This window comes from Chiloscyllium punctatum, chromosome 3 (assembly GCF_047496795.1).
Source record: "Chiloscyllium punctatum isolate Juve2018m chromosome 3, sChiPun1.3, whole genome shotgun sequence".
Classification (NCBI taxonomy): domain Eukaryota; kingdom Metazoa; phylum Chordata; class Chondrichthyes; order Orectolobiformes; family Hemiscylliidae; genus Chiloscyllium; species Chiloscyllium punctatum.
The window spans coordinates 71,536,681-71,562,724 of record NC_092741.1 but is presented as its reverse complement, the minus strand read 5'-3'; the positions used below and the strand labels follow the sequence as shown (position 1 = coordinate 71,562,724).

The window sequence follows — 26,044 nt, the reverse complement described above, 5'->3', positions numbered from 1 at the left end:
GTTACTGTCACCAACTTTAGCATCATTGAGAAGGGAATGGTCATTGAGATGGGAATGGTCAAGATGCAAGCACCAATGGCATGGTGTCTTGGTACTCTTCAAGGTTATCTTGTTGAGACATTTTTGTTGTTTTAGTCTTCCTGCTGACAGAGAAAAGGTTCCTCCAAGGGTTTTTATCGAAACCAGTTTTTGGGTCCGAGGTTGACTGCCTACAGAAACCTAATTAAATTTTCCAGTGTTTAATGCATTAAAACTAATATGATAATACAAATACATGTGTCTACTCTAATCTGTAGTTATGATTGTTTTAAAGTCCTCGTCAAAAGTGCGTCAAGCTTTCCCTTTCTATTTCATTTAAAAAATTAGAAATTTCAAATCACACAATTTTCATCTGAGCTGCCTTAACAGAGTCTTACAGTCAACATTCTAGCTCCATCTTACTAAGACTCAGGCACATTTTGTTGTCTGCCGATGAAAGCCATAATTTGAGCTCTATGAAATGCTGCAGCCTTTTTGTCACAGTCAACTGTGGGTAGATATAACAGCCTGTTTCAGGTATTTGCCCCTTCTGTTCCCTAATGCTCAGTAGACAAGGATCCTACATTTTTCCCCATCAAACTGATACTGACTGCACGCACCACAAGCATTGTACCAACCATTTTCCAGTCATGTTTAACATCAAGAGAATGGTACATGATGGCAGGGAATGCAAATCGTGATGACCACCATCAGAATTAGGCATGCCAGATACCTCACCAGAACCTCCATGTCCCATTTTACTTCCCAGTGCCCTAACAGCCCATTTCCACCCATCCACCCATATGGAAACAAAGCACATTGACAACTGTCCTCCCTACCCCGAGCCCTGACATTACACTTGAATGATGATCACCTTTGTCATCTATGCTCCCCCCAAGGAAGCCTTAGGAGTGATATTTTTTATTCACTCATGGGATAGGGGCATTGTTGGGTGACCAGCATTTATTGCCCATCCCGAGTCGCCCTTGAGATGGTGGTGGTGATCTGCCATCTTGAAGTGCTGCAGTCCATGTGCTGTAGGTTGACCCACAATGCCCTTGGGGTGTGTGGGGGATGGAGGGGGCATGGGGGAGGGTGTTGGTATTCCAGGATTTTAACTCAATGACACTGAATGAACAGTGATATATTTCCAACTGGGGATGGTGAGTGGTTTGAAGGGGAACTTGCAGGTGATGTTCCCAAGTATCTATTGCCCTGGTCCTTCTAGATGGAAGTGGTCATGGTTTGAAAGCTTTTACTCTAATGACCTTCAGTGAATTTCTGCATTGCATTTTGTAGACATATACACTGCTGTTTCTAGGTCTCAGTGTGGAAGAAATTTATGTTTGTGGATGTAATGCCAATCAAATGTGCTGCTTTGATAAGCTTTTTAAGCATCATTGGAGCTGCACTCATCCATCATGTTCCTGACCTGTGCCTTCTTGGTGGTGGACAGGCTTTGGAGAGTCAGGAGATGAGCTACTCACTGCAGGATTCCTTGCCTCGGACCGACTCTTACTCTCAGAGTCTCAAATTGCACAGAAGAGACCCTTTGACCCACTGATTCCATGCTGACCAACTGCACCAATCCCACTTTCTAGTATTTAGCCTAAAACCTTGAGTGTTATAACATTTCAAGCGCTTACTCACGTTACTTGTTTAAAGATTTGTGTGGCTTCTTGTCTTTACCACTGTCCTGTAGCCAGTGTATTTAAATGGCTAGTTCAGATCAGTTTTTGTTCCATTCCCTGATTGCTGGTGCTGCCCTTCTTGGACAGACCATTACCCATTCTGCAGATGGCAGTCGGACAGACCTTCTGACCTTTAGCAGTCCAAGCAGATGAATGTTCACAGCCAAGCCTCTGGCATGTGGGTGAATTGTGCTCACAACTGACAATACCAGGAGCTTTAACAGAAAGTAGTCCCCTCTTTGACTGAACTGAAGACTGTCCTGCACCCATGTTCCAGTATGGCTATTTAGTTGAATAAACATGCAGTGTGACTGCTGTGCAGACAGCTCTCGGTATTAGGTTGACAACTCGGTGTGCCATACAGCAAGACACTCAACCCTACTCATCCTCACCAACCTCTTATTTGTACATTTCTATTGACAAGAACAACCACGAGTCTGTCTATCTGTCTATCTCCACAGAAGATCACATTGGTATGACCAAACTGAAAGCTTTTGATTCTGGTTGAAGTGCCAACACGCTAACTGGTATCACACAGCATGGAAAACAAGACATAGCATCGATGCTGTGAGGATGCAGATAAGTTCTTTGAGAGCAAGTGAGAGGTTCTCAGATGTGGCCTGGTCAGTTTATGAGCTGAATGCCTGTCCCAGCATGTAAGCTGTCCCTACTACAGTCTTAGGAATGTAGGAACGTAGGAATTAGGAGCAGGAGTAGGCAGTTCAGCTCACTAGGCCATTTAACATGATCACGGCTGATCTTAACCTAGTCTCAACTCCACTCTCCTGCCTGCTCCCAATGCCTTTGATCCCACTTTTCATCAGAAACATATTTATTTATTTCTTTCTTGAATTCTGCCTCCACTTCTTTCTGGGGCAGCGAGTTCTACAATTTCACAACCCTTTGACTTTCTCCTCATGTCAACTTTGAACCTACCTCCTCTCACTCTATATCTATGACCGCTTGCTGGAGACTATCCCACAATGGGGAACATCTGTTCACCTTTAGCATTTTCTTTACCTCAGTTAGAACACCCCCCTCATTCTGAACTCCAGTGAGTAAAAGCTATTCAACCATTCCTCGTACAACAGTCCTTTCATCCCTGGAATCAATCTGCTGAGTCTCCTCTAAACTACCTCCAGTGCAATGACATCCTTCCCCAACTATGGAGACCAAAACTGGACACAACACTCCAGGTGTGGTCTCAGCAGTGACTTATATAACTGTAACAACACTTCTTTCCTCCTATAATCCTTTTGCAATAAATGTCATGATTTCATTTGCTTTCATCTCTAGTAGCCAGAGCATTCTGCATTGCAAATCTTTGCCACCTACATGGTCTGGAACTGAGACAGAAAGATGCCATGATGTTTGTGAGGGGTTGATAAATGTACAAATCTAATGTTTGTGTATGAGGTGTGAATGCAGCTGATGCCTGTGGCTTGTGCTCTGAAATGTTGCCTGTGAGGAACATGAAGACTTCTCACAGCCAGTGGTGATCTGAAGTTGCCAGGTACCTGCTCTGCCTTCCACACAAGGAATCCATGACATCTTTGTGCTAAGAGAGAAGAATATTAGTGAGGTGAGTTGTAGCATTAACTCGCATTTAACAAGTAATATTCCCCCTGAATTAGCATTAGCTTTGGCAAATACGATGAAGGAGAATCCAATGGGATTTTACAAATATATTAAGGACAAATGGGTAACTAGGGAGAGAATAGGGACCCTCAAAGATCAGCAAGGCGGCCTTTGTGTGGGGCCACAGAAAATGGGGGAGATATTAAATGAATATTTTGCATCAGTATTTACTGTGGAAAAGGATATGGAAGATATAGACTGTAGGGAAATAGATGGTGACATCTTGCAAAATGTCCAGATTACAGAGGAGGAAGTGCTGGATGTCTTGAAGGGTAAAGGTGGATAAATCCCCAGGACCTGATCAGGTGTACCCGAGAACTCTGTGGGAAGCTAGAGAAGTGATTGCTGGGCCTCTTGCTGAGATATTTGTATCATCGATAGTCACAGGTGAGGTGCCGGAAGACTGGAGGTTGACAAACATGCTGCCACTGTTTAAGAAGGGTGGTAAAGACAAGCCAGGGAACTATAGACCAGTGAGCCTGACCTCGGTGGTGGGCAAGTTGTTGGAGGGAATCCTGAGGGACAGGATGTACATGTATTTGGAAAGGCAAGGACTGATTAGGGATAGTCAACATGGCGTTGTGCATGAGAAATCATGTCTCACAAACTTGATTGAGTTTTTTGAAGAAGTAACAAAGAGGATTGATGAGGGCAGAGCAGTAGATGTGATCTATATGGACTTCAGTAAAGCGTTCGACAAGGTTCCCCATGGGAGACTGATTAGCAAGGTTAGATCTCAAGGAATACAGGGAGAACTAGCCATTTCTCAAAGGTAGAAGACATAGGGTAGTGGTGGAGGGTTGTTTTTCAGACTGGAGGGCTGTGACCAGTGGAGTGCCCCAAAGATCGGTGCTGGGTCCTCTACTTTCTGTCATTTGCATAAATTATTTGGATGCGAGCATAAGAGGTACAGTTAGTAAGTTTGCAGATGACACTAAAAGTGGAGATGTAGTGGTCAGCGAAGAGGGTTACCTCAGATTACAACAGGATCTGGACCAGATGGGCCAATGGGCTGTGAAGTGGCAGATGGAGTTTAATTCAGATAAATGCGATGTGCTGCATTTTGGGAAAGCAAGTCTTAGCAGAACTTATACACTTAATGGTAAGGTCCTAGGGAGTGTTGCTGAACCTGGAGTGCAGGTTCATAGCTCCTTGAAAGTGGAGTTGCAGGTAGATAGGATAGTGAAGAAGGCATTTGGTATGCTTTCCTTTCTTGGTCAGAGTATTGAGTACAGGGGTTGGGAGGTCATGTTGCAACTGTACAGTACATTGGTTAGGCCACTGTTGGAATATTGCGTGCAATTCTGGTCTCCTTCCTATTGGAAAGATGTTGTGAAACTTGAAAGGGTTCAGAAAAAAATTACAAGGATGTTGCCAGGGTTGGAGGATTTGAGCTATAGGGAGAGGCTGAACAGGCTTGGACTGTTTTCCCTGGAGTGTCAAAGGCTGAGGGGTGACCTTATAGAGGTTTACAAAATTCTGAGGGGCATGGATAGGATAAATAGGCAAAGTCTTTTCTCTGGGGTGGGGGAGTCCAGAACTAGAGGGCATAGGTTTCGGGTGAGAGAGGAAAGATATAAAAGAGACCTAAGGAGCAACTTTTTCACGCAGAGGGTGGTACGTGTATGGATTGAGCTGCCAGAGGATGTGGTGGAGGCTGGTACAATTGCAACATTTAAGAGGCATTTGGATGGGTATATGAATAGGAAGGGTTTGGAGGGATATGGGCCGGGTACTGGCAGGTGGGACTAGATTGGGTTGGGATAGCTGGTCAGCATGGACAGGTTGGACTGAAGGATCTGTTTCCATGCTGTACATCTCTATGACTCTATCCCACTGCTGCTGAGTGAGAAACATGCCTCACCACTTGACAAATGCATAAAAGATGCAGCAAGTTGTCCCTGAATTGAGTGAGATAATATCTTGCTGGACTTGTTGCAACATTCTGCCACAATTCTCACCACAGTCCACGTCGCTCAAGCCTATTAAGTTTCTACTTTTGGCCTCCTTTTTGTGCTGACTTATCACATACATCTTTCAGGCTCTTGTACATTATAAGCTGAATCAATTCTGTTGCTCTCCTGTCGTAAGGTTATCCTTCTCCTCATAATGTCTTGGGCATTCTTCCTGCTTTCTGCTTCCAGCACAATCTGAATAGCTTTCTCCAAAGCCAAATCTTCTTTAGACTGTAATAGATCTGACAAAGACCCATGAGTACTTCCAACAACAATTCTCCCTCTTATGAATTCTGATTTCAAAGCTTCATAGTCACTGTTTTCAACTACACAACACCAGGTTATAGTCCAACAGGTTTAACTGGAAGCACTAGTTTTCGGAGTGCTGCTCCTTCATCAGGCGGTTGCGGAGTACATAATTGTAAGACAGAATTTATTGCAAAAGTTTGCAGTGTGATGTAACTAAAATTATACATTGATAAATGCCTTGATTGTTTGTTGAGTCTCTCGTCTGTTAGAATGACCATGTTAGTTTCATTTCTTTCATATGTAAATCACAAAACTTTTTTTAAAAGTTACATTCTCAGGTTAACTTCAACAATTGGTAAAAACAATGACTGCAGATGCTGAAAACCAAATACTGGATTAGTGGTGCTGGAAGAGCACAGCAGTTCAGGCAGCATCCAACGAGCAGCGAAATCGACGTTTCAGGCAAAAGCCCTTCATCAGGAATGTGTCAGCCAAGATAATGTGTTGAAGGTGTTAGCCCCATGTGTGCTATTGTCTGTGCCATAATGTTTGGACTGATTCTAATCTAAAAAATGAATTAACAGAATCTCACATGGATTCATTCAGTTTTTGAGCAAAGTATAATGTAACTCTGCAAGTACAAATTCACCCCACAAATGTGTGTGTGTGTGTGCACACGCGCATATGGGATTGTGTGTGTGTATAGTGCAATGATGGTCACCTGTAGTGTGACATGAACCCAAGGTCCCGGTTGAGGCCCTCCCTATGGGTACCGAACTTAGCTATCAGCCTCTGCTCGGCCACTTTTCACTGCTGCCTGTCCCGAAGTCCACCTTGGAAGATGGTCACCTGAAGGTACGAGGTCAAATGTCCTGGACCACTGATGTGTTCTCCAACTGGGAGGGAACACTCCTGTCTGTTGATTGTTGTGCGGTGCCCATTCATCTTTGCCGTAGCCTCTGTTCAGTTTCACCAATGTACCATGCCTCAGGGCAGCCTTGCCTGTGGCGTATGAGATAGACAACATTGGCTAAGTCGCATGAGTACCTGCCACGTACATGGTGGGAGTTGTCCCTACACGTAATGGTGGAATCCATGTCCACACGCTGACATGTCTTGCAGCGCCTACCATGACAGGGTTGTATGGAGTTGTCCTGAAAGCCAGGCAGTTTGCTACGAACAATGATCTGCTTGAGGTTTGATGGTTGTTTAAAGGTGAGCAGTGGAGGTGTGGGGAAGGTCTTGGTGAGGTGCTCTTCCTCATTGATAATGTGTTGCAGGCTGCAAAGAACATGGCGTAGTTTTTCAGCTCCTGGGAAGTACTGAACAATGAAGGGTACCCTGTCGGTTGCAGCACGTGTCTGTCTCCTGAGGAAGTAATTACGGTTCCTTGCTGTGGCGTGTCGAAACTGGCGTTTGATGGGTTGAGCATCATACCCCGCTGTTATGAGGGCATCCCTGAGTACTTCCAGGTGCCCGTCACATTCCTCCTCATTTGAACAGATCCGGTGTATGAGTAGGACTTGTTCTTAGGGGATGGCTGTTTTAATATGTTTTGGGTGGGAGCTGGAGAATTGTAGCATTGTGAGGTTATCCATGGGCTTTGTGGTAAAGTGAGATGCTGCCGCACCTATACTTGATGGACATGTATGTGTCCAAGAATGAGACAGATAGTAGAGAGTAGTCCATGGTGAGTTGATGGTAGGATGAAACTTGTTGATATCACTGTGTAGTTTTATCAGTGACTCCTCGCAATCGGTCCAGAGGAAGAAAATGTCGTCAATGTACCTGGTGTATAATGTTGGTTGGAGATCCTGCGTAGAGAAGAAGTCTTGTTCAAATCTGTGCATGAAGATGTTGGCATATTCGGGTGCAAATTTGGTCCCCATGGCTGTTCCATGTGTCTGGATGAAGAACTGGTTGTCAAAGGTGAAGATGTTGTGATCGAGGATTAAGCGGATGAGTTGTAGGATAGTGCTCGGAGATTGGCAATTGTTAGTGTTGGGTACTGAGGCTGTTGCTGCGATGTCGTTATTGTGGGGGATGCTGGTGTAGAGTGCTAAAACGTCCAATATGACAAGGAATGTTCCCGGTTTGATTGGTCTGTGGATGCTGTATTTCTGTAAGAAATCTGTAGTGTCGCGACAGAAGCTGGGGATCCCCTCTATAATGGGTTTCAAGATGCCTTCAACATAGCCAGAGAGGTTCTCACACAGGGCCCCATTGCCTGATATGATGGGACGTCCTGGTGTGTTGGCTTTGTGTATCTTCGGAAGGCAGGAGAAGTTACCTACACGAGAAGTACACGGGATGAGGGTGTGTAGGGAATCCTGAAGGACTGGATCCAAAGTCCTGATCAATGTGTTTAGTTCACGGGTGTGTTCTTTGGTTGGATCGGCCGGTAGTTCCTGCAGTGTTCCTTGTTGTTCAGTTGTCAGTACACTTCCTTGCAGTAACCTGTTCTATTCTGAATGATGATGGCTTCTCCTTTATCTGCTGGTTTGATGACAATGTTGTGATTGGTTTTAAGAGCATGGATGGCGTTGCGTTGTGAACGGGTGATGTTTTGAGATTTACATATGAAAGAAGAGAAGCTAACATGGTCATTCTAACAGATGAGAGACTTAACAAACAATCAAGGTCTCTTTCAATGTATAATTTCAGTTACATCACACTGTAAACTTTTGCCATAAATTCGCCGCATCTGCTCCCAGGAGGACCAATTCCAATACCGAACAACCCAGATGGCCTCCTTCTTCAAAGACCGCAATTTCCCCTCAGACGTGGTTGATGATGCTCTCCACCGCATCTCCTCCACTTCCCGGTCCTCTGCCCTTGAACCCCGCCCCTCCAATCACCACTAGGACAGAACCCCACTGGTCCTCACCTACCACCCCACCACCCTCCAGATACATCGTATCATCCTTCGTCATTTCCGCCACCTCCAAACAGACCCCATCACCAAGGATATATTTCCCCCCCACCCCTATCAGCATTCCGGAAAGACCACTCCCTCTGCGACCCCCTCGTCAGATCCACACCCCCCACCAACCCAACCCCCACCCCCGGCACCTTCCCCTGCAACTGCAAGAAATGCAAAACTTGCACCCACACCTCCCCCCTCACTTCCCTCCAAGGCCCCAAGGGATCCTTCTATATCCATCAGAAACTCATCTGCACCTCCACACACATCATCTACTGCATCCGCTGCACCTGATGTGGCCTCCTATACATTGGGGAGACAGGCCGCCTACTTGCAGAACGTTTCAGAGAACACCTCTGGGACACACACACCAACCAACCCAACCACCCCGTGGCTGAACACTTTAACTCCCCCTCCCACTCCGCCAAGGACATGCAGGTCCTTGGCCTCCTCCATCGCCAGACCATGGCAACACAACGTCTGGATGAAGAGCGCCTCATCTTCCGCCTAGAAACCCTCCAACCACAAGGGATGAATACAGATTTCTACAGCTTTCTCATTTCCCCTCCCACCACCTTTTCTCAGTCCTAACCCTCAGACTCAGCACTGCCTTCTTGACCTGCAATCTTCTTCCCGACCTCTCCGCCCCCACCCCCTCTCTGGCCTATCACCCTCACCTTAACCTCCTTCCACCTATCGTATTCCCAACGCCCTCCCCCAAGTCTCTCCTCCCTACCTTTTATCTTAGCCTGCTTGGCACACCCTCCTCATTCCTGAAGAAGGGCTTATGCCCAAAACGTCGATTCTCCTGTTCCTTTGATGCTGCCTGATCTGCTGCGCTTTTCCAGCAACACATTTTTAAGCCATAAATTCTGTGTCTTACAACTGTATATCCCACAACCACCTGATGAAGGAACAGTGCTCCAAAAACTAGTGCTTCCAAGTAAACCTGTTGGACTATAACCTGGTGTTGTGTGATTTTTAACATTGCACACCCCCGCCCAACACCGGCACCTCCAAATGTTTTCAACTAATTTGTGAAGACCATTATTAAACTTCTCCAGAAATTCGCGGAATGCTGAATTGTTTTGTCTTTTATGTCTTGATAAGGTGTCACATAGCTTGTTAAATCTCACATAGGAGATTAATGTGTAAAATTAAAGCTCATGAGATTGAGAGTAGTATATTATTGACAGGGATAGAGAATTGGCTGGTAAACAGGAAATAAAGAATAGAAATAAACAGGTCTTTTACCGAGGGGCAGGCAGCAATTGTTGGGGTACTACGGGGATCAGTGCTTGCACTTCAGTTATTCACAATGTATATGATTCAGGTGAGGGAACTAAATGTAATATCTCAAGATTTGCAGATCACACAAAGCTGAGTGGGAAGGTGAACTGTGAGGAGGATGCAAAGATGTTACCGGATGATTTGGACAAGTTGAGTGAGCCAAAATTATAGGTGCAGTGTAATTGGATAAATGTGGAATTCTCCGCCGTTGGGTCCAATGGAAATCTTACCACTGAGACTGAGTGGTATTCAGCAACAATGCCCACCACTATTCCCATGCTGTATGTGCAGTGATGGCACTTACTGCCAGGATGTAGGTTTGTTCGCTGAGCTGAAAGGTTCATTTTCAGATGTTTCATCACCATACTAGGTAACCTCTTCAGTGAGTCTCCAAATGAAGCATTGCTGATGATTCCTGCTTTCTATTTGTATGTTTTTATATATTTAAACATATAAATAGAAAGCAGGAATCATCAGCAGTGCTTCATCCGGGGGCTCACTGAAGATGTTACCTAGTATGGTGACAAAATGTCTGAAAATGAACCTTCCAGCTCAGTGAGCAACCTACATCCAGAACCTCAACCTGAGCTACAAATCTTCTCAAAACTCGCTAACTTACTGCCAGCTTGTGTTTGAAGTGACTGCTGTTTCTAGTAGCAAAGGAAATTACCAATGAGTCTTCTTGAGAAGAGGCTCTTTGTTTAAAGAGTTCAAATGTAGTTTACAACATGATAACAAGCAGCTGCAACTTGCAGTAGTAGGTTAGATTTTGTTGCTAACATTATTGAAAGACATACCATGTAGGTTATTACTTGATGAAATGTTCTGCCTTTTCTCACCTAAGTTCTTTTGGCATTTTCAGATAGGGTACAGCGTAATGTTGTTTCTAACATTGAACATTTCAGAACCATTATCTTATAAAACCCAAACTAAACCAAGGAGTATTTGATAATGAATACCACTGTAAGTCAACAAAAGTCCAAGTGTATAGAGCAATTGACAACACCTCATTCCTGTTCTGCAGTGATTCCTGGTTTATCAGGAACACAGAAGAGCATGAGAAACCAAAATTAGAAATTGCTGGAAAAGCTCAGCAGGTCTGGCAGCATCTTCAGAGAGAAAGTAGAGTTAACATTTCCGGTCAAATGGCCCTTTCTCATAACTGATGGTAGCTGGGAAAATGTTGGTTTATATGCAGAAGATGGAGTGCGGAGAGGGAATAAGGAGTAACGGTAGGTAGGAGTAGAGCCCAAAGAGAGAGAAGAACAGTTGAACAGACAAAGGAGTGGATAATGCCCTGGCCAGGAGGGACACTGGAGAAACTCCACCAGCAGTCCTTTTGCCATAATCTCCAGATCCAATGAAGGACCATTGAATAAATGCTGGTGTCCTTCTTGAAGCCAACTCTACAGAATGCAGATAAAACTCCTGCAAACAAACTATGATGGACCATATACTGTATCTGGATGACTGTAAGTGTTTCCTCCATCAGGTCCAGGTTTCTCAACTTTCAAACTCCAGGGGTAGATGAAAAAACAAATAGTTCTAAGATACTCGGAAAGTCCCCTTGAAATGTGACAATGTTGACATTAATGAATGTGAGAAGCCTGTAACCAGTCAATCCAAATGGTGACAACCTGTCCATTAAGCTGTATCATACTTTGGTCTGAAAGTCTTAATTTTGAGGTGGAGTGACTGCAGAGAGAAAAAGAGAAGGAAGTAAGTTTATTGACAAGCCTCAGGGGCAGTAGGGGGGAAATCGCTCATTGTCAGGCACCTAGGGTCTGATTGAAGGAGCTGGCACCACGACATAGAGGGACCCCTTCTAACTACTAGTTACCTGCCTTTTCTGCTGATCTCATTCCCCCATGTCCTCTAACCTACAATTCCCCGCTGGCCATCAGTCACCAGTCGACGGGGTCCCTTGGTTACCCTGGGTTTTGAGTGGGTGAATTATCGGCAACAGTCATTGACTTCAGTGTCAGTACCAAGCAAGCATAGCTTCTGGCATCTGGTTCGTCAAACGTCTTGGGATAGGTTGGGGGAGCAGATTAATGCCGCTAGGGTCCTTGATCCTGGGAAAGTCTACCACTGCCCGGCCAGCTCGCAAGTCCCCTGTATTAAATTCAGACCTGTAAATCTGGTAATGGGCATTGTAAATACAAATCCTTCCTTCCTTCCATTCTTTAGTATATTCTAATTTTAACAATATTTATTATATTCTTTGTTGTCCGTACACAGTTATGCTCTTGCACTGTTTTCTTCATGCTGTTGGTACATTTAATTTTCACTGTTTAATGCTTACTTTAACATTGTTCCTCTGCCACTTCCTTTATCTTATCTCTTGTAATTTGGTTATGAATATGCCTCTTCACATTTGGGAGTCTGTGCTTAAATACTAATGCAGTTTAAATGAAGGAAGTGCTACACTCCCAGAATCCTAATAGTCTTTTTTTTACTTTCCAGGAGACATTATGACATCAGTATCCAACAAAGGGATTTTCCGTTTCCTGTTATTGTCCATCATTATTTTGGGCTGTTTTTTAGCTGCATTGCTGTATGTAAAACCATCCAACACCTGGATTTATGCTCCACTGGAATTTGCCACATCAGCACCAGGCGTGAAGAGTATTTTTGGGACAGGTGCTGAGGAGAATAAAACTATTGTGCTGATTTGGCTTTGGCCTTTCGGTCAGACATTTGAGCTCGATTCTTGTAAATCGGAGTTTAACATCCATGACTGTCACTTGACTGTGAATAGGAGCCTCTTTAACAAGTCGCACGCTGTCCTTTTCCATCACAGAGACATAACTGGGGACTTGTCCAACTTGCCCACACAACCTCGGCCAAGGTTTCAGAAATGGGTTTGGATGAATCTGGAGTCACCCACGCATGCTCCAAAAAGGACAGGACTCGACCAACTCTTCAACCTGACTTTGACATATCGGCGGGATTCAGATATCCAGGTGCCTTATGGGTGTCTAACAATGAGCAAAGTCCCAATAGATTTTGAATTGCCCAGTAAAAGCAATCTTGTATGTTGGGTTGTAAGCAACTGGAACTCTAACCATGCCAGAGTGAAGTATTATAATGAACTCTACAAATATATTGAAATCAACACATATGGGCAAGCCTTTGGGGACCGCTTGAGCAATGAAAAGTTGATCCCTACAATATCTAAATGTAAGTTCTACCTTTCCTTTGAAAACTCAATACATGAGGATTACATAACTGAAAAGCTCTACAACGCCTTGCTTGCTGGCACTGTGCCCGTGGTCTTGGGGCCATCGAGGAAAAACTATGAAAATTATATTCCGGCCGATTCCTTCATTCATGTGGATGATTTCAAATCAGCTCAGGAACTTGCAGCTTACCTGCACATGTTGAACGATAATGAGGACTTGTACATGAACTACTTCAAATGGAGAAAGTATTACACAGTGCGGATGACTCGTTTCTGGGATGAGCATGCGTGTAACGTGTGTGAGAATATAAAACGACATCAAGAATATCGATCATGTTCTAGTTTGGAGAACTGGTTTTGGGACTGAATTTGAAAACATGCCTCTGATAACTGTTATCATCAGCAATATGGAAGTTCATAGACATGTTTCTCCAAAAAAATGTTTTTTGATTAATACTTTTGTTTGACCAAAAAAATACATCTACCACCTTATCTCGTCTCCATGGCTTTGACACCTCAGCAGTGGATTTCTGAACATCATATTCTCATCTGAAATTCACTTCCATTGGAAATTGAAATTGCTATTCAAATTGTTTTGGTTTAAAGAAACTTGACATTGCCTTGCCATGGCACTTGTAATAAAATATTAGAAATAAAACAATCTTTATTGAAAATTATGGACAAACTATCCTGAACGACGCATCTGATACTCTAACTGGAAAAATATCATTCAACTTTCATTACAGGTTAAAGAACTTTAAATCATTTATCGTTTTGTAAATATTAATCTGTTTTAAGTAAGGCAGCATTACTTTGTTTAGTACTGAATTAATCTTACCTTGCTGTTGTAATTAATATTTTATAAAAATTTGATGAGCTAACGTGGGGGACCAGCTATATAGACAGTAATAGCAATCCGATTTGACTGGCAGTAAAATTCAACCAATGGTTTAACCACTTATTCCAGGCACTTCAAATCCTATCTGCCTAACAAAATAACCAGCAGATGCAGTAGTCTCAAACTTAACATTTGCCAGCACAAGGGGTATCATTAGAAGGGGGTAGAACCTTATCATTTATTAACAACCCCAATATGGCTGACTGGAGTTTGAAATTTCCAAGTGTTAGAACAATGATCCCTAAATGTATAGATCAGGCTTTGATGATGTCATGCAAGCTGTCATTTTAACTTGAGGCCACTGCAGTGTCTGTCAAAATCTGTCGGCAATCATGTCCAGGGCCAGCAGAGAGTCAGCAACAAGCTTTTTCTCGTTTACTGTGTGGGCTAACAGAAGTAGGAGCTCACTTCTGACTCCATAAGGAACACTTGGAGCAAATCTGCCCACACAATTCCCACCCCCCCCCCCCCACCCCCACGTGCTGTGTACCAAAGCACAGCATCCTCAGTGAGACTCTACCGACACCCAGATTCAGTGGGAGGGCAGCAATTACCTATCGTCTCCGGGCAAAACTGCATGCTGTTAAGATTGACCATCCAAATTGTCTGCTGCCTCTCGCAATGGATCAATCAGCCACATTGTCATTTTCCTGTCTGATAATTAAAATTAAGCTTAACGTGGCAATAAGTGGCCCTCTGTGCTGTGTGTTTCTGTCTCCACAGTCAAGACTCGGACTTCTTGTTGCAATCTCAATCAGTGGTTCTGAATACATGCTGAATAAATCGCTATCATTGATGTTAATTATTTATTAGCCTACAATTTATTACTTTGTTGTTAAATTCAGAATGCAACGTTAGCTTTCTTTTTATAACGCATAATATCTGGGTTGGGCATGCATTGCTTGCATTTATATAAGGTAGAAAAAAGCAACTATTTGAAGAAAACAAATGATTGTCCTATTCTAAACTGCCCGTTATTTAGGATCAATGATGAAAATGACCTGTATGATTTCTTTATCCATTATTATAGTGTCACCTCAAGGAGGTAGACAGGATCCATTCTGGACTCCCCTCCCTTTCCTGAACTATGTGTCGTCTTTATTTAGAGAAATCTTTGCACTGGTATGGGAGCAAAAATGCAGACAGAAATATTTCAGGGACTCCTCTTCACAAATGTGATTTCAACAGCTGTGGCTATTTGTTAATTTCCTGTTTTGGAAGTTGCTGAGTAGAGGCCTCATAAAGGAGACACACCATTTCCTGCATCAGTGAGGCAGTAATACTCTCCATGTTAGAGTGAGTCCTTCTGATACTCCAGCTTCTAGAATGCACCCACCATCCTCATTTGGATGGTGAGCTTGCCTTCTGGTCAATAATTGGTCAGGCAAGGTGACTGAATGAGACGTTAAGATTTCTATTTGACTTGACGTCAAGGTCAAACCTAAAATGCAAAAGACCATCCATTGGATCATTTTTCATATCTGTCCTGGCATCATTGAAAAAGCAGCAATATTTTAAAATTAACATTCTAGTCATAGTGGAATTGAACTACCGTATCTCGTTCACCTGTTTTACTGATGTTTCCTTCTGGAATTTCATCAAAACATACCTTAAAAGCTGGCCCTTCCATCATGGTTTTGGCTATTCCTCTTCATCTAATATCTTTCTTCTTCGTTTATCTTGTCAATTAAAAGAATCTATGAAGGCGTATGAGTTTTCTTCAACAAAAAAATGCCTTTATTCTATTTCTCAACATGGAGATGCTGTCGTTTACTGGCTTGGGCTTAAAATTGGGCTGGAAGTTGCAGATGCATGTAAAATGCTTCCTTCAAATGAGGGCTAGTGGTTCACACAGTGTCCTTGCACTTTAATTCCTTACCGGGTTCAATAATCAACTAATCCAAAGGGTTGAATTTTATGTTCCTTGACACGAGGTGGGAGTCACACCAGGGGTAGATCGATTCCCAAATCCATCTTTGAAAGTCATTGGTTAATGCACAAAATGGCCAATTAAGGGCGGCTCAGTGGTTAGCCCGGCTGCCTCACAGCACCAGGTCCCAGGTTCGATTCCAGCCTCGGGTGACTGTCTGTGTGGAGTTTGCACATTCTCCCTGTGTCTGTGTGGGTTTCCTCTGGGTGCTTCTGTTTCCTCCCACAATTCTAAGATGTACAGGTCAGGGGAATTGGCCATGCTACATTGCTCATAGTGTTAAGTGCATTAGTCAGAGGGAAATGGGTCTGGGTGGGTTACTTTTCGGAGGGTAGTTGTGGAACTTGTTGGGCTGAAGGGTCTGTTTCCACACTGTAGGGAATCTAATCTAAGGGCTACCTCGCAGAACAACTACCAACTTCATGTAGAAATGATGGACGGTGTATCCAATTCGCAACTGGAAAGTGGTATGTTAAAGGATAGGTTGGGGAGGGTGTGGGAGGTGCAGGCCACAAACTGGAAGGGGCTCCCAGCCACTCATGTAAAGATATGAGGCTGGGCAGTTGTGCCAAAGAGTATTATTTGAAGGCACAAGTCTTATGTATGGCGGAATCTAAGTTCTGAAGCATTATTGTCATAGGTAAGAGCTTAGTTTTAAATGTGGATGATCATTCTGCTAGTTTGGAAGCATTCAGCAATTTTGCTGAGAGGAAAGGGCATTTGAAAACAGCTAACGAATAGCAAATGTTTTAGAAAATATTCAAACTCAGCCCTTTCTTTGTCTTTGCCACTCCACAGATAATTGAGAGAATGGAGATGAGAATTGGGAGGTCCCCAGAACAAGAACAGTCCCAAGATTTGATGTCTTCATCTGAGTCCTTGTGCAGGCCAGTTGCCCATTGATGGATAAAGGCGACCTCCCAGCCAAACAAAATAGTCTTGACAGGGGTATTTGGGGTCATCCTGCAACCTTGGTCACAGAGACACACCAGGCTTAATGGCATTTTGAGATCTGCAAGGGTAAGTGTATAATTGATGCGGAGATTTTTTTTGTGGGATATGGGCATCTCCAGCTCGGCCAGCATTTGTTGCCATTCCTAGTCACCCTTGAGAAAGTTGGGGGTGAGCTGCCTTCTTAAACTGTTGAAATTAATTTGTGGGTTGAGGTATACCCATAATGCCATTAGGGATGGTGGTCTAGGATTCTGGCACTGTGGTGGACATTCAGTGAGCTTGTTCGATGTGTCAATTCTGGTATTCTCTTGTGTATATCCAAGGCAGTATAATGCAGAAATGCCATTTTGCATGGCATTGGAGTTATGGATTGCAGAGGGGCTGCCACACCTGTTAATTTGCAAAGACAACTGAGAACTATGTGCCAGCAACAACAAAAAAACGCAATGATCAAATACGCCTGATTGTAGCATAGCATCATTATTACGATTTCTCTCATTATTTATAGGAGAAGAAGATGCACAACACCAGAGCATGAGGAACAGGACTGGAGATGCTGTACCAAAACGTGGTTATGCTGATTGCCAACAAGGAGGAGGTTCTGGCATTGGCTACCAACAAAGAGTTCAAAAGTTGAAACAAAGGCTAAAGGATGACCCAGGGATCTTGAAATTCAAGGGCACATACCTACCAATTCTGCAAACATTGTTCAACAGGCTGGGGAGCGTGGGCTTTGGAAAATGGGGAAACTAGTTGGAAGGTAGCATCCATGGTTTATGAATTTAGAAACTTGCAGAATTCACAGTGGAAGGTATGCTTTTATTTTTAAGTGTCAGGGATTCAATCATCTCCTAATGGTTCCAGTTTTTCCAATCAGGAAGTGATCTCTGCAAGCTCACCTCAGAGGATGAAGATGTTAAATCCTAGTGCTCTTTTTTTGTTTCTATCACAACATTGGCAGCTACAGAGAAAAGCCTCAAAGGACTGACGTTAAAGGTACAGCATCAATTTCCTTGCTGTAGACCTAACACAAGCACAACGCATGCATTGCAATTGGTGTGTGTAATGCAGCTATAATGGGCACTCACACTGATGAGAGCACATCACAACTGCAGGAGTAACTGCTGGAGACTGAGATGGGAGAAATCTCCAGCAGTCAGGGGGATCCTGAAGTCATCCTTAATGATAAAACCCAAGTTGTTGATGAGCTTCTGAAGTTATCTGTAGGTGGCAGACTCTGGACATTCAGTGCAAGGTTTGTGAAGATGTGGCAGAGATATAAGAGGACCTGTATGTACTGACACAAACACTGGAGTTGTCCATCTAAGATGCTACAATCACCCACTCAATGGAATTCAAGTCTCCCTGCTATGAGAGATTTGCATCTTCCATAGAGGACCATACGCAGTAGCACACTGATGGGAAACAAGGTACATGTCCTGATATGCACTCCATTACCTTGTCTCTAAACTGTGGGTCTCAGAGCCTGAGTGAGAAACAGAGAGGAGCTGGTATCATATCTGTGCCCTAGTACTTCTTAGAAAAGCAAAGCAAGCCAAAAGAACATTATGGCAGCAGATGAGTAGCCATTTCTGATGGCTTCGCAGAGCATCTCTACTCTAGACACAGATGCCGTCAAGTACTATGCAGACAGATGAGCCTCCTGCCATTGTGGAGAAAAGTCACAACACACCAGCGTCCCCACAGGCAAAAAGTGGACTGCCACCAAAGACAGCCCATGCAAAGGGGCTCCAGCACAGTTGGCAGTCGGGGAGGGCACCATACTGTAGCACCCAGAACAGAAAACCTGGCTGTCTTCACAGATGGGTGCTGCCTTCTTTGTGAAATGTGTACATTATTTTGATTTGGTGTGAATGTAAATTAGTTTCCTTTCCATATGACAACAGATGGAACAGTGGTTAGCACTGCTGCCTCATAGCGCCAGGAACCTGGGTTCAATTTGGCCTCAGGCAACTGTCTATGTGGAGTTTGTATATTGTCCCTGGGTCTGCGTGAGTTTCCTCCATGTGCTCCGGTTTCCTCCCACATTCCAAAGATGTGCACGTCAAATGGATTGGCCATGCTAAATTACCCTGTAGTGTCCAGGATGTGCAGGCTAGTTGGATTATCCATGGGAAATGCAGGGTTATGGAGATTGGGTACGGGTGTGTCTGGTTGAGATGCTCTTTGGAGGGACAGTGCAGACTTAATGGGCTGAATGGCCTCTTTCAGCACTGTATGAATTATATGTCTCTCCAGCTGCATTTGTCCATTACCTCTAATTGATAAAATGAATTTAATGTGGATTATTCATAGCTGTCTCATGTGACTCAACCTCCCCCTCACTGGACTCATCATTAGAGTTCTGAGCCTGGCTGATGTATGGTTGAATATGTGCCTACACTCAGGTTCCGTCCATGAATTCCCTTCTGAAGTCACCAGCCATTTTTATTAAAGGGGACTCTGTATCACTATGCAGTGTTACCATTGTAGAGATATACAGCACAGCAAATGGTCTTTCGGCCTATTACATACATACTGGTCAAAAATAGTCACTTCACAATTCTAATCATATTTTCCAGCACTTGATCCATAGCCTTGTAAGCTTCACCATTGCAAGTAGCACATCTAAATACTTCTCAAACATCATGAGGGTTTCTGCCTTCGCCACCCTTACTGCCCGTGAGTTCCAGATTCCCACCACTCTTTGGGTGAAAAAGATTTTCCTCACATCCCCTGTAAACTTTCTACATCTTATCTTAATCAGCCAGTCATTCAAAATTTCTGGGCTGGCATAAATCCTGGCAAACTTGGAGTGTCTGAAGATGTTTACATGGGTAATGTGCACATGTCTGCATTAGTCTTTGCTTGTGGTTGTGCCAATCTGAAACATTTGTGAAGCTTTTGTTTATCAGTGTCCCTGACTGTCCAATGGTGCTTTTAAAGCTACAATTGATTCAATATTAATATAAAACTATAATTAAAGCAGTTAATTACCCCTTGTACCCATGAGCCTTGCTACAAAGCCTCAGGATCTGTTGACTTTACTTGCATCATCTCATGTAAAAGTGATATAATCACAGGTAGGTCTAAACATGGCATTGTTAAATACTTTAACACAGTAATGGGCTGCAGGCTAGGGTAATGTCAATGTCTCCACATTGTGCCTGCAATGAATCACAATGAATCAAAATTGAAGAAATTTGTTTACTTTTAAAGTCCCAAGGATCATGTGGCCAACTACACAGTTGTCTATTGATACAACAACTGCATTTCCGCTTCCTTCCTTACATGTGTATCTGGGGTTACAAGTACTGTGTGTAAAGTACAGGTTTTTGTATGCCCTCAAATGTATTATATTTGCTATCGCAATGCAGATTCCTGTACAACATGGAGCCTTCCTTAGCCTGACTGCTGCAGCTGTCTCTGCTTTGCAGTCCCTCACCCCACAGCAAGTTTCCCAACCTTCCTGTACCTCATGATGAACACATCCATGGCCAATAGGCCTCCTCTTTCTTCACGGAAGTAGGTACCTCCAACTGAATGGATAATTCCCATATCAGACACCAGATCACAGTACAAATAGTGTACTTTCCTTTTGGCCCCTTTCCTGGGGAAATGCCCTATTCTTGTCATAGAAAAGCAGCATTTTCTATGTTAGCCACTGCTGCAGCATCAGACTCTATTGTTAAAGTCAGTTAGAGTTCTACTTACAACCATTATAACACATTAGTGAAAAATAATGAAATCCCACTGACATCTTTCCAAAACACCCACCACATTATGTTGTGGGCAATATACTATTCCAGATAATTGATTTTCAAATAATCTTAAAGTTTGTTAATGTGGCATGCAAAAATAGTAGAGGGCTGCTGATTTCATGAGTTTGCAAAATGAGAAGGAACAGGTAAGTTAAAAAAAAGTAGACAAAATAAATTTAATCCACTCATTAGAATCAATTCAGTGCTTATAGCTATCTCACAACAAAAAGAATCTGACCACTTATCTCATTATAGGGGAGCCGCATAATGACATTAGATTTACAACCTGACTTTGTCACACTGGGGTTTTTGCATGTCTGGGACTGAAGCCGTTCTGGTCTAAAATTCAACCCAAAAGGTCTTCAACAATGACCACATTGATATTAAATTGCTGGACAACCAGGCCAACCTCACTTTCACTAAGGTTTGAACTTTTTCTCAATTAGAAATGCAGCTTTTACCACATCAGCTTGCAAGCCTGTCCTCTCCTTTATTTAGGTAGATAACTACAAGTATTAAATTGATTCTAATGAATGGGTTAAATTTACTTTATCTACCTTTTCTACTTAATACCTCTTTCCCAGCTTCAGACTATCATGAATCACATGTCTAGGGAATTCTGATAGTACTGGCAACCAGCAAACTTTTTCATCACATCAGCATCACATTTGTATTGTTTATGTACTATTTTTGGATAGATGAATTTTTGCATTTGTGACAAATTAAAGTCTAAATTCAAAAAATTCCAAACAAATATATTGAAGTAACTGAAGTAAAATTCTGCTCAGAATTAAGTCTTTGTAACTTTTTAAAATGTGATAATGAAATGTACGGTGCTTAAGTGAACTAGTAAAGCAAAACTGCCTGTCTTTCTCAAAACTTGTGGCATAAACTAATATTTAAAATTTATAAAGAAATTATAGACACAGATATAAACATACATAGACTAACTGTAAAAAAAAAGCTCAGCTATTTTAAACATTGGTGACTAGACGACAGACCATAAATGCAATTTAGGCGTCTTACTGTTTTAAAGCACATAGAAAACATTCTTTTTGCTGTAAGCTAAAATATTGGATCTTAAAGTAATATTTAATCTCTTCAGGCAATCTTGTGTTGTTTCTATATTTTTGTATTCCTGTTGTATCTTGGTTAAATTTGTTTATTTTTCGCTGTGCCTGTTATTGAAAAAATTTATTTATTAAACTCCTTTTATAGCAAAGCTTTAAGTAAAAAAAAATTCTTCAGTCTTACACATAGTAGAACATCTAACCCCATTGTTACATATTACACTATGTAAGGTATCGTATTAATTGTGTGGAATTAACCTTGTGAAAAAGTAAGATGGCTGATTCTTGCAGTTGTCATAGTTTTAGGTTGCAGTGTTTGTGCCTATTAAGGCTGCTTCAAACCTGTAGAAACAAAACATATTTCCTGAAATTTGAGCCAATGGATCATCGTGTCTTCTTGCATCACAAAATAGATGAACTGTGCCAGGACTAGAAATTCAGAACCTCAGGCTAATGTTTTGGCAAGATGGGTTTGAATTCTAGCACTGCAGTTTGCAGAATTTGGATTAATGAACAAATCTGCAATTTAAATCTGAGTCAAGGAGCCATATTACTGATTGTCGTAAAAACCCATTCAGGTCACTCATCTCCTTTAGGGAAAGAAATCTGCTATCCTTACCCTTTTTGACCAACATGTGACTGTAAACCCACACCAATGTGGTTAACCCTTAACTGTCTCTAAAATGGTCAAACAAGACACTCAGTTTGAAAGCAGTTAAGGATGGACTTCAATTGCTGCTTTTGCCAGCAATGCCCACATCCCATGAAAGAATAAGTATTATTGCAATTTACAACCTGCTAATGAAAATTTAAGAACAGCAATTGTAAAATTTGTGATTGTTAATTATAAAGAATGTATTTTGTGAGGTTACAGTATTTGTTAGCAAAGCAATCCAGATAATTCAAAGTTTTTTTAATGCATTACAGTTTCCTATTAGTTTGATTAAAATATAAATAACATAAAACATGACATGTGGTGTTGAAAACATTGAAACAACCAACTTTGACCAATGAGAAGAAAATTTTAATGCAAAAATTAGGAGCTAATTACAATATATGAAAAATTGTGGTACTTTAATGCTTCTTTCAAAAGTATTTGTTAAAGTTTTAATTGGAAAGTAGCATGATGATTATTTGATTAAAGCAAAAACATTTTACTTGTTGAAACAAATGACCTTGAAATTGAAATGAAAAATGCTGCTAGCAACAATGCAGCACCATGGCTCAGTGGTTAGCACTGCTGCCTCACAGCACCAGGGTCCCAGGTTCAATTCGAGCCTCAGGTGACTGTCTATGTGGAGTTTGCACATTCTCCCTGTGTCTGTGTGGGTTTCCTCCGGGTGATCTGGTTTCCTCCCACAATCCAAAGATGTGCAGGTCAGGTGAATTGGCCATGCTAAATTGCCTATAGTGTTAGGTGCATTAGTCAGAGGGAAATGGGTCTGGGTGGATTGCTCTTCAGAGGGTCAGTGTGGACTTGTTGGGCTGAACGGCCTGTTTCCACACTGTAGGGAATCTAATCATAATCAAATACATAGAGCTTGATGTGTTTTATTTTCACTTTGTTCAATTTATAATCAATTTATTCCGGTCATTCTACTGTGTTTTAATATTTACATGCTCCCATGTCCCTTTTTTTGTAAATATTTAACAATTATTTATCTTATGAATATTGCCTCACTGTATTAACCTATTGTGGGAAAGAATGCAACAGTGTTTCAAATATAAATCTGAAAACGATCTTATTCAAATTTTCTGGGAAAATGATGCTTTTCAGAAGGCTTATGGTTTAATTTTACCTTCAGCAAATGGCACAACATTCTAACAGAGTGGATGACATCCATTTCCCCATCTATAATTTATACATGATTCTTAAATTCTTGATCCTTCTAAGCTAATTTCCTTTTAGTCCAATGATCAGTGGTACCAAAGTTATGGAACAGGAGAAGGGGAGACTGCTCACTTTCCTGGAAGGAAAGTGACCAAGTAGCTAAAGAACCCAGAAGAAACCTAATCCACAGCTATGGCACAGTGCAGTGAGCATATGTGGAGGAGAGTGGCACTTCCAAAGCACTGGAGGAGATACCCTCTGGAGTTGCCAAGTGGAGGGCATTGCCGGGACAGTGATCAGTGTAGCAAAGATAGACCTATGGATTTCGAGAATGGAAAAAGTCTGCAGTATTTGTGTGAGGAGATGGGTGGAGGTGGTGGGGGAGTGATGGGCCACATTAAGGTACAGGGCAAGCAGAGGGAGTGGATGCGTTTTGGAGGCAAGGCGAGTAGGAACCAAGGTGGGGTACTATTTTCAGCAAGGTGCTCTAGATGCACAGAGTCCCCCAACCCACCAGCCCACCAAGGATTGTACACTCAAGTCCTTTGCACACTTATCAAAACTAGTTAGAGAAAAATGGGTTTACCACCTCCCCTCCCATGCCAACTGCATTACACCTGGGCAGAGTTGGAATTGAGCATCCTGTTAACTATTTCAGCAGCCTATTGGTGCCAAACAGATAGTAGTTTCAGAATTCAGAAAATTGGCTTGACAAATTGACCATCAGAGGTGATCAACATGTAGTCCATATTAAATCTTGTGCCAAACCCATCATTCCTGCTCCCTATTACCCACAGCACTGAATTTAAAATTCTAATCCTCATCTTGAAATCCTGCATAGAAAGGCCTCACCCACTTTCTGCTCCCTCCTTCACCCACCATCTCTTTCTATTCTCTTCAAATTCTGACTAGCCTTTTATACATCTTTATTTTAAACTCAGCCTAGGATGGGTGTTGCTTCCTTTTCTGCATAAAAGATATTAAATAAATATAAATCTTAAACATTTTCTGCTAACTTGATTGAACATAAGACAATGATAACCTTTACAGTTTAGGTTTCATATTGCAGGAGTTCAGAGTTTCAGACAATTGTCCTTAAATGTAATTTTTTTTATTGGGCATCAGAAGAATCTGATTTTAAACAACACTGGATTGTAATAATTCATTTTAAACATTTTAAGTGTCAATAATATCAGGAGTTAACACCTCGTTTTACTAAAAAGGCTCTATTTGGTGTAGAATAATACACCAATCAGTGAAACTTTTTCAACACCTCTACTTTTAGTTGCGAATATTTGTAGTTAATGAGGCCCATGTTATAAAGCCAGCTTGCCGAACATGAGAGATATTTTGCAATTCAGAGACAGTTCCATTGGAAATTTTACATGGATTTAAGTTTTGTTTGTATGAAGTGTTGCTTGTAACAACTTGTACAAAGCAAAAATTGACAGAAGCACTGGCTGATCAAGGAATAACTCTTGATCATTTGCTCATTTTAGGAATAGCATATGTCTGAATTTCAAAGATGTACATTTGACTGTATTTGTGTTAATTACATGCCAAATGTTAAACACCACTTAGTTCCTTATCTTAGTGCCATAACAGAATTGATGTTTTTTGGTGTACATGGAAATATATTTAATATATGACAAGATATTGTGTGAACAGCCATGTTAGTATTCAGTTCCTGACCTTTTTATGTGAAAACAGGACTGGTAATAAGCATTTTGTACATTCATACTAAAGTTTGCGTAATTCATATTAACATTCAAGATGCAGTCACTTGCCCTCACCAAACTGAATGAAGCTATTTTATAGATAAATATATGCATTATTTCCATGTTGGAATTATCAACTGCTTTTTAATTCAGAGATCTTATAGCATGTAACTTTATTGTTATACTTGTGTCAATTTGGTCCAAGACTTGTAAGCTGTGATTCTTCTATTTCACTTGAAGCACATTCTTTGTATAGATCCTCAGAATGAAACATTTACAATTAATGCAATCCATTTTTAGAAAAAGTACAAGTCTACAAAAGTACAAAGGTCCAAGCTGATCTACTCAAAGATAAAATAATAGGAATGTAGTTAAATGCAAAAGTGGCCAATGAACATTTTCTCTTCATGACTCTAGATTGAGGGCACTACTATAGAGGTATTTGACAGTCTAGCCTTTATGCTCATGCAAAAAAAACCAAAAAAAAACTGAACAGTTGTCATTGCTACTAGAACAAAACTCAATTTCTGGAATGGAAATAACTTAAGGCCATTAGCAGCAGCAAGGAACTAGAAATTACTAAAGTGTGTGACTCTTCATAGTTCCTGTATTGTTATAAAGTTATATTGTGATATCTGTAGTCAACATGTCAGTTCTCCTGAAACACTTTATGAGTTGACAAGTTTATTCAAAGTTTCATCATTTTGTTGTGTTTTGCAGTGCAGTTATTTCAATCGGTCATTGAAAAGGTGAATGCTGCACTTCACTTTGTACATGGTAACAAAGAAATACTACAATAAATAAGATACGTTCCTTTCAGATCTCCTTGCATTTTGTTCTTCCACAATTTAAAATTCTGTCAAAATAAGGGGATATGTGTATTGAACCATGCAAAAAGTTATGTAGCGACAAGGGCACAGAAATCTCGATTTAT

At 41.8% G+C, this 26,044-nt stretch overlaps 1 protein-coding gene across 3 annotated transcripts in view; it reads left to right on the top strand.

Moving 5' to 3' along the window:
* The window catches only part of LOC140460468 (4-galactosyl-N-acetylglucosaminide 3-alpha-L-fucosyltransferase 9-like), a 139,650-nt gene extending 113,719 nt beyond the window's left edge, over window positions 1-25,931 (top strand). For all 3 annotated transcript variants that reach the window (XM_072555024.1, XM_072555018.1, XM_072555031.1), the window contains exons 2-4: window positions 12,231-13,694; window positions 16,575-16,796; window positions 17,239-25,931. In XM_072555024.1, coding sequence (XP_072411125.1) covers window positions 12,239-13,315 — 1,077 coding nt within the window. In that variant the 5' untranslated portion in view covers window positions 12,231-12,238 and the 3' untranslated portion in view covers window positions 13,316-13,694; window positions 16,575-16,796; window positions 17,239-25,931. The remainder of the gene's footprint in view (window positions 1-12,230; window positions 13,695-16,574; window positions 16,797-17,238) is intronic.
* Window positions 25,932-26,044: the final 113 nt, after the last annotated feature.